The sequence below is a fragment of the Tupaia chinensis genome, unplaced genomic scaffold, assembly GCF_000334495.1.
Source record: "Tupaia chinensis unplaced genomic scaffold, TupChi_1.0 Scaffold139757_1, whole genome shotgun sequence".
Lineage (NCBI taxonomy): Eukaryota > Metazoa > Chordata > Mammalia > Scandentia > Tupaiidae > Tupaia > Tupaia belangeri.
Genome location: NW_006199637.1, coordinates 2934529 through 2943459, shown reverse-complemented (window position 1 = coordinate 2943459; position 8931 = coordinate 2934529). Strand labels below are relative to the sequence as shown.

Below are 8931 nucleotides of genomic sequence, written 5' to 3'. Positions count from 1 at the left end.
TGAAACTGGACCCCTCTTTCTCTCCCCACCTCTATCCCGTCTATGTCAGGGGCAGCAGAGACTGACTCGCCATCTGACCTGTGTCGGGCAGCACTGGGCAGAGGAAGGACATGGTGATTAACTTTGAATGTCATGTTTATCTGTGGCTCAAGTGTCCTGGGGTGCAGTGTGTGGAAAGGGGTGGCAGTGCCCTAGGAAAGGGCATCAGGTTGCCTGCTGGCTTGGAAGCCTGGGCTGATATGTCCCCCGGGAGTCTTGGAAGCAGGGCACCGCCGCTGTCCCTGACTAATTAGGGGGAAGGGGCCCAGGCAGGCAGGGCTGTCAGGAACTGGGCCAGGTTGCCTGGGTCTTCACTCAACCAGTCCCACCCTCCCTGGGCTGCATTAGAAGAACAAATAGACCATCCAGAAATAAATGAGCAAAATGAAGCAAGGATAAAGAATCTGAAAAAGAATAAGTTAATAAATTGGAAGATCATCTTGAAGATCTCCCTCAGAAGACAGCAGGAAATGATTAACAGGCAAACCATAGAAAAAACTCAAAGATGTGGCAGCTAGCAGCAGAAAGAGGAGTATTGACATCTGGTAACAGAAGCCGCAGAGGAGAAAATCATCTAAAAACGGAGTGGAAGGAATCTTTGAAAGAAATAAAGGAGATGAAAGATGCTATAATAAAGGAAAGGATAAAGATCGCGGCGCTGAAAGTGTCACAGAGTGGCGTGGAGGTGGGGCCAGCAGATGGCGTAGCAATTATTTTGCTGGACTCCCACGTGGCTGGCCACGGTTTGAGTCCTGGACCTGGTGGCTTGAAATTCACTCTGGGCATGTGTGTGTGTGTGTGTGTGTGTGTGTGTGTGTGTGCGTGTCCAAGATCCTGGGATGAGAATGGAGAAGAAGGGGTTGTGGGGTGGCCATCCTCGTGTGTGGGGGGATGATTACTCACTTTCCCGCTCACTGCCTTTATTTCTCTCTCTGCAGTGAGCGCATGTACCCTAAGGCCAAGACCTCTAAACAAAAAAATTCTAATATAGACAATATCAGCATGAGGGGATGGGCTAAAGCGGCACAATCAAAGAGGCACAAAAGAGGATGAAAAGTGCTTGTCCTGGCAGGGAAACAGGGAGTGCTGGTTTGTGCGAGGTATCTATAGGGAGACTTAACTTACTAATCATTACTTTGAAAACAAAAATAAAACATAACTTTCCTACAAACAGGAGAAAATCTCATCTATCAAATGGAAAACTGGAAAGGAGAAAAAGAGAAACAAAAAGTACAATCAATGGAAATATAAAACAAATTGATAGTAGAAATAAGTCTAAAGATAATTCGCAATTGTAGTAAGTAGAAATGGGTAAAACTCGTCAACTAAAAGATAGAGACTCTCGGGAACCAGCAGTTAGTGTAATGGCTATGTCGCTGGACTCCCACGTAGTCGACCGCGGTTCACGTCCCGGACCCGGTTGCTTAAAACTCACACCGGGCGAGTGTGCACGCGTGCCCAAGATCCCGAGAGGAGAATGGAGGAGAAGGGATTGCAGCGTGACCATCCCCCCTGGGGGGTGATTTCTCGCTGTCTCTATGTCTCTCTCTGTCTGTCTGGCGAGCGCACACGCCCTATAGCAAAAACTTCTCAAAAAAACAAAAAAAAGATAGAGACTCTCACATTGAGTAAGAAAACAAGATCTAATAATAGATTCCTCAAGAAGATATACTCACATGAAAAGAGCCAAACGTATTGAAAATAAAAAGATGAAAAAAATACCAAAAAACTAAAATATTGAAAATGATGTACCAGACAAATAAAACAAAATGGGTTTAGACAGCAATTTTAATATCTGAAAAATAGAAAATATGGTAAAAAGATCATAAAGGGAAAAAAAGGGATATTATCTACTAGTAAAAGGGAAGCAGACAGGAAGCTATAGCAATTATGAATATTTAGACAATAGTTTCAAGCAACAACTGACAGAACTGCAAGAAGAAATACATAAATCAACCATTACAATTTTAGATTTTTATTATAATAATTTCTAAAACAGATCAAACAGAAAAATAAGCAGCAAAATTGAAGAATAATTAATAAGGTCAAGCTTATGTAAATAATTGTACCTCTAGCTTATATATATATATATATATACACACACATATAATTTTTTTTTTTGGAAAGGTTTTTGCTCTAGGGCATGTGCGCTCACCAGAAAGACAGAGAGGGACAGAGAGACAGAAAGCGAGAAATCACCCCCCAGAGGGGATGGCCATGCTGCAATCCCTTCTTCTCCATTCTCCTCTCAGGATCTTGGGCACGCACGCACATGGATCTAATAATAGATTCCTCAAGAAGATATACTCACATGAAAAGAGCCAAACGTATTGAAAATAAAAAGATGAAAAAAATACCAAAAAACTAAAATATTGAAAATGATGTACCAGACAAATAAAACAAAATGGGTTTAGACAGCAATTTTAATATCTGAAAAATAGAAAATATGGTAAAAAGATCATAAAGGGAAAAAAAGGGATATTATCTACTAGTAAAAGGGAAGCAGACAGGAAGCTATAGCAATTATGAATATTTAGACAATAGTTTCAAGCAACAACTGACAGAACTGCAAGAAGAAATACATAAATCAACCATTACAATTTTAGATTTTTATTATAATAATTTCTAAAACAGATCAAACAGAAAAATAAGCAGCAAAATTGAAGAATAATTAATAAGGTCAAGCTTATGTAAATAATAGAACCTCTAGCTTATATATATATATATATATACACACACATATAATTTTTTTTTTTGGAAAGGTTTTTGCTCTAGGGCATGTGCGCTCACCAGAAAGACAGAGAGGGACAGAGAGACAGAAAGCGAGAAATCACCCCCCAGAGGGGATGGCCATGCTGCAATCCCTTCTTCTCCATTCTCCTCTCAGGATCTTGGGCACGCACGCACATGCCCGTTGTGAGTCTCTACGTACGTGTGGGGCACTCACGCACGGGCCTGTGATCTGGGCTGACAGGCTGGGGGTAGGTCATGATGTGAAGACTCTCTTGGGAATGCCTACCTCTCTTGCTCTCTCTCTCATGGAAATAAATAAAGTAAAATAAAAAAATTAATACATTATAAAATACAAAGGAACAAAAGTACAATTGCCTCAGTCAGTACAGGAAAAGCTTCTGATAAGGTGAATGACCTTTTACAAAAAAATTCCTAGCAAACAAGGAGAGACAGTGAAATCTAGCTACAGCAGTTGCATTTGCTAACCAGCCTTTGATCCCTTCATTTCCTGTAGTATTAGGAAACATCAAGAGGATGCCCTTCAGCACCATGACTGCTTCACATGGAACCAGAGATCACTGCCAAAGCTTTATGGAAAGATAAAGAAGTAATGGGGGGGGGGGTTGATAAGAACTGGAAAGGAAGAAATAAAACACTTGTTTTTGTAGATAATATGATTATATACATAAGAAAAATAGAATCAACAGGAAAACATTGAAAACCAATACAATTTGACAAGGCAGGGAGATAAAAGAGAGACTTAGAAAGCATTTCTCTATGCCAGCAATAATCAACTTCAAAAAAAGGTAGAAGATACCATTCACAGTAACACCAAAACCATGAAGTGCCAAAATAAATATACGAGACCTATGTAGACAACTTCGAAACTTCAGTAAAGCATGGTAGATAACTTGAATAGATGATTTAGTATTATAAAACCCTCGCATCTTCCTAAACACAGCTTTAAGTTCAATGCAATGTCAATCAAAATTGGAAGTTGGGGGGCCAGGAGATGGCGTGATGCTTACAGTGCTGAACTTCCATGTAGTAGACAGCGGTTTGAGTCTCAGACCTTGAGACTCATGCCAGCTGCGTGTGTGTGCATGCTCAAGATCCCAAGAGGAGAATGGAGAGGAGAGGAGAGGGGATTGCAGTGTGACATACACCCTGGGGGGGAGATGATTTCTCGCTTTCTGTCTGTTTGTCTCTCTCTCTCTTTCTCTGGGGAGTGCATGGGCCCTATAGCAAAAATCTCTCTAAAAAAATACAAATTGGAAGTTGGTTTTTGGAAGAACTTGATAAATTTACTCTAAAATGTATCTGGAAGAATAAAAGTCCATATACAGGTCAACTTAAAAAAAACACACACAAGAGAAAAGGCAAAGAACTTGCCTCACTAGATATTAAAACATATGAAGGAGCCATATTAAGTAGAACAGTGTGGCAAGGTGAAAAGCAGACACAGACTAGTGGGATAGAATAGAAGGCTCAGATAATAGTCCTTACTGGAGAGAAATTGACATTAGGAAAGGTGGTTCCTTATATAGAAAACAAAACTGAGCCCCGATCTAATACCATGTTCCATGTGAAAGATAAAACTATGAAATCTGAAAACGTAGGAGAATTTATTTATAAGTTAGAGGAGTGGAAAGGCTCCTTCAACAAAACTTGAATGCACATAAGGATTAAGGACTCCTAGTCAAAGAGAGCACCCTGGGCCAAGTTAATAGATAATAGACTGGAAGCAGGTATTAACAATATTAAAACCCAACAGAGGTCGTGCTACAGGTAGACAAAGAACACTTACAAACCAATAAGAAAAATACAGCTATCCCAATAGGAAAGAAGGCAGGAAATATGCTCAGGCAATTTACAGAGGAAGAAACTAAAAGGCTAAAAGTATATCAAAAGATGCTCAAACCCATTAGTAATCAGGGAAGTGTAAATTAAGACGAGGAGATATCACTAAGACTAGTGAAAATCGGGAAGCTGGAAAACGGCAGATATAGAGGAGGATGTGGGCACAGCTGGTGGAAGTGAGTGGCAGTGTCGGGTGGGATTAAGTGCATGCGTGTCCCACAAGGCTGCTTCTAGATCCTGGCGTACACCCCGGAGGACGGCGCACACAGGTCCAAAAACAACATGCAAGAATATTCTTTGCATTTTGGTAGAGAGAAGTTGGAGGTAAGCCAGGGTCCTTCCTTGGAGGAGTGGGCAGGTGACACGTGCAGGGTGACCAACTCATCCTGGCTAGCCCAGGACTTTCCCAGTTTCAACTGAGAGTCTGTGAACTAGGGCGCCTTCCGTCCCACACCAACCAAGGTCACTGGTCACCTCAGTATACATGGAATGTGTCCCACTGAGCTTCTGCTATGCAGCTGGTAGAAGCGACGGATTCACACAGCCCCACAGATGGAGCTTAAAAACCACGCATGGTGAAAAAATGTAGGAAACAAGTGAAATATTTAACACATCACCATTTAAGTACACAAACAGCATATGCTCATAAGGCAGCACAAGTTTTGCAGTCATGTATAGGCAACCGAAAGATTCATACTGTAACGTTAGAATGGTCGTAAATGGAGGGAGAGAATGGGGGTCAAAGAGAACACATCATACATCATACATGTACATATGTACACAAGAGTGGGGCCTAGTAGTAGGGACTGACGGGACAATGTACCGTGAATTGAGGCAAATGATTTATATGGTTAACCCTCTAAGCCGTGGTTCAAAAGCAAAAAAGCTTTTAGGGTAAGTACTATGTATACATGCATGTGTGTGTGTGTGTGTGTGCGCGCTCATGTGCGTGTGTGTGTCCTAGTGTCTCCATCCCAGCAAGGTTCCCGTGGCTGAGGTGGGAGGTGCACCAATGGCTCTTACAAAGGGGCAAGGTCTGTGTGAGGCTGGCACTGTTTAAAGCCCCAGTAGTTAGCCTGGGTCCTCTGAGGGCTAACACCAGGGATGGAACCCGCCCCCCCCCTGTTGGCCCTCAGCAGAGAGCTGGTACTCAGGCCTATAGCACCTGTGAGTCCCATCTCTAGAGGGAACAGACAGGCTCCCCCATATCCTTCCACCCAACCTGCTCCCAGGAAGCAACTGAGAAATGAGGCGCTCTGAGTAAGCCAGGGGCCTGGGCTTCGGGGCCAGCACAGTGGAGAGGCAGGAGGCAGGGAGGGAGCTTGTTCCCCTCTGGGCTTGGGGGTGAAGGTGAAGGTCTGCGAGAGAGGGTTCTTGGGCCTCCTACCTCATCGAAGTCAGCCACGTCCTCACAGTTCTCCAGGACCCGGGAGTGGAAGGACTGCCCTGCATGGGGGAAAAGGAAACCCTAGAGTCAGACCTAGACAATGAGAATTCCTCCACCTGCTGGTGGTCGTCACAGCATTTGACTCACAAACATGCCCCCACCCAGGCTCAGGGCTTGCCCTGGGATGAAGCGAGTTCGTAAAACCTCTCATGTGACCCTCTCAGCAGCACCATGAAGTAGGTAGGCCGAAGGCCACTGGTTCCATTTTACAGCTGGGGCTATGAAAGTGCAGGAAGGCCCCCGCTGGTCGGAGTAGGGGTGGCTGTGGACTCTGGGATCTTTCTCCACTCGCCGCTTCCCCGTTGGCTATTGGCGTCTGCAGCCTCCCAGCTCTGCTGGCTGTCCCGGGTCCTGCTGCCCTGAGCAGAAGCCTGGTCCAGTGGCAAGCCTCCTGCATGCTGATGGGGGTCTGTGACCCCAGCCTTCTTCTGCAGCCACCCCGGAACTCCTGATGAAGCCAGGCTCTGAGACAGCTGCTCAACTCCCTGACTACAATCCACCACAGGCGCCAAGTGCCTTCAGCTTCCCCCACTCTCGCCATGGCTCATTTCTCTGGGAGCCTTAGCCGACAGGAATGTCTCAGGCAGCCATCTCTCCCTGTGCCCTGCACCTGCCCCACCTCCATCCCCACTGGCCTGGTAATAGGCATGGACACGCACATAACCCGAGACCTTTCCCCACCACTCCTAGATGGCAATGCTTTCTCAGGGCTACCAGGAATTGTGTTTCTGGGCCATGGCCCCTGGTCGCCTCACTGTGACTAAACATCGTAATTGTTTCTACAGAACTTGGTTATTTCCCTGACAGAGGTAATGAGGCAGAAGCATGTGGGCATGTGCTCAAGGTCCAGTAGGCTGGAGGGCTGAAAGGGGCTTGCGGCGTGACCAGACCCTGTGGAGGGTGCTTCGCTCTCTCTTGTCCCTTTGTCTCCCTCCCCTCCCTCACATAGGTGTGCATGCATTTTAGCATGACTAAAAGAAAAACCACTATGGAAAAGAAAGCAGTGGCTATCTACACAGAAAATAGACATGAAGTAGACAAGATGGGGAAGAAAGAATCTTTAGCACCAACCAGGGACAAAACAAAACAAAAATCAGAGAGAAAAATCTCCACAACCAACCACAGCAGGCAGGGGAGGGGAGAAGAGACAGGAGAGATGCCATTGGAGCGTTCGCGTCCTCTGACTTCTCCCATAGGTACCACACAGCATAAACCGAGAATCAGGTGAGTGCGTGTGTGCACGGGGCTCCCCTAAGGACCCGCAGCACTAAATAATCAAGGCCCTTTTCATCCTAGAGGGTCTTAATGACACTCAGGTATGGCTGTGCTCAAGGGTCCTCCAGGAGTGGAAAGCAGAGCAACCCAGGTGAGGGGGGAGCTCAGGGAGGGGCCCTCCAAGCACTGTGGGTTGGAATGAACACGCTCGAATGTTCAGACCCTCGGCTGCTTGCGTATTGCCCAGAGCCTTGTGAGGGTGGGAGTGAAATACAGCGGAACTAGCCATGGCAGGATTTATGTATCGGGGGCTCTGTTTCGAAATGTGCCAAAACCCAGGGCTTTCAGACGTGGTGAATAGCTCAAACGAGAGGAGCTAAGATTTTTCTCTAGACATTAAAAAAAAAAAAAAAGGTTTGCGGAACAAATCAATTGTACAGCCATAATGGAAAGGCCAGCTTACTAAAGCAACGGAATGACCTGCAGCACTTTTGAAGAGCTGGCTTTTAGGAGGACTTGTACAAACCACGGTAGGGATCATTCCCATAGTCCTACTCTTCTCTGGACCAGGTCAGGGGCACTTCATCCACCCTCCCAAGTGATCAGTGGGGATTACTAACCCCCTCTCTTGTTTCAAGTTCATTTCCACTTAACACCTACTCCACTCAATACCAGTCTTGTTGACAGTTCAGCTTCACTGTAAATGGATTTCAGACAAACCTATTAAAAATCCCGATATCCAATCACCTTTCTTGCCACAGGGAAGATGGAGCATAAAGCTTGAAAGAAAATAGCCTCTTCTTTGCGTAGGGAGCTTTTGTGGACCGAGTGAGAAGGAGGTGAGGTGGGGGAAATTGAATAGCTTCCTCTTTCCTGGGTAGCTGAACTGTTTGGTTCGAAATCAGCTCCTCCCCAAGTCAGTAAAGGCGCGTGCATAGAAGCCTGTGTTCAAAGCGTAACAGGTGCAAAGGCATTGGGTATATCCATCCTTAATTGGAGCCGTTCAGTATCCAAAGCATAAGAGAAGTAACTTTTATGCTGTTTCCATTTAAAAATATCCATTCGACAGACACTCTCCTAAATGACGGTGAGTTCTGCACATGTTTCTTTTCTTTTCTTTTTGGCACTGGTATTTTTTTTTTTTTTTTAGAGAGATTTTCGCTAGCGCTCGCCAGACAGAGAGAGACATAGAAACAAAAAGTGAGAAATCACCCCCCAGAGGGGATGGTCACGCCGCAATCCCTTCTCCATTCTCCTCTCGGGATCTTGGGCACGCATGCACACGTGCCCGGCGTGAGTTTTAAGCCATTGGGTCCGGGACGCGAACCGCGGTCAACTACGTGGGAGTCCAGCGACATAGCCATTACGCTAACTGCTGGTTCCCAGGCACTGGCATGTTTTTCAAGCCACTGGGGTTAGGATTTGAACCATGGTCAGTCATGCAGGATCTGGCCTTTTATGCATGATGCTTAACTGCTTGCTATGTTAGAGGCCAGTCCTGAACTTGTTTCATATGCAGGACAGTGTGCTAGCCTTTCATGTGACATGATTTAAGGGTTCAAAACGTCCCACGTGCACGAAATAGTTCCCTCTTCCATACAGTTCACCGTGCTGGAGCCAGACCTCTGAGCCAAGGC

At 45.4% G+C, this 8931-nt stretch overlaps 1 protein-coding gene across 1 annotated transcript in view; it reads right to left on the bottom strand.

Moving 5' to 3' along the window:
• OTOF (otoferlin) overlaps positions 1 to 8931 on the bottom strand; it is a 109706-nt gene that overhangs the window by 84938 nt on the left and 15837 nt on the right. Inside the window, exon 2 of the mRNA XM_006162226.2 lies at positions 6020 to 6078. Within this exon, the coding sequence (XP_006162288.1) occupies positions 6020 to 6078 (59 nt within the window). The remainder of the gene's footprint in view (positions 1 to 6019; positions 6079 to 8931) is intronic.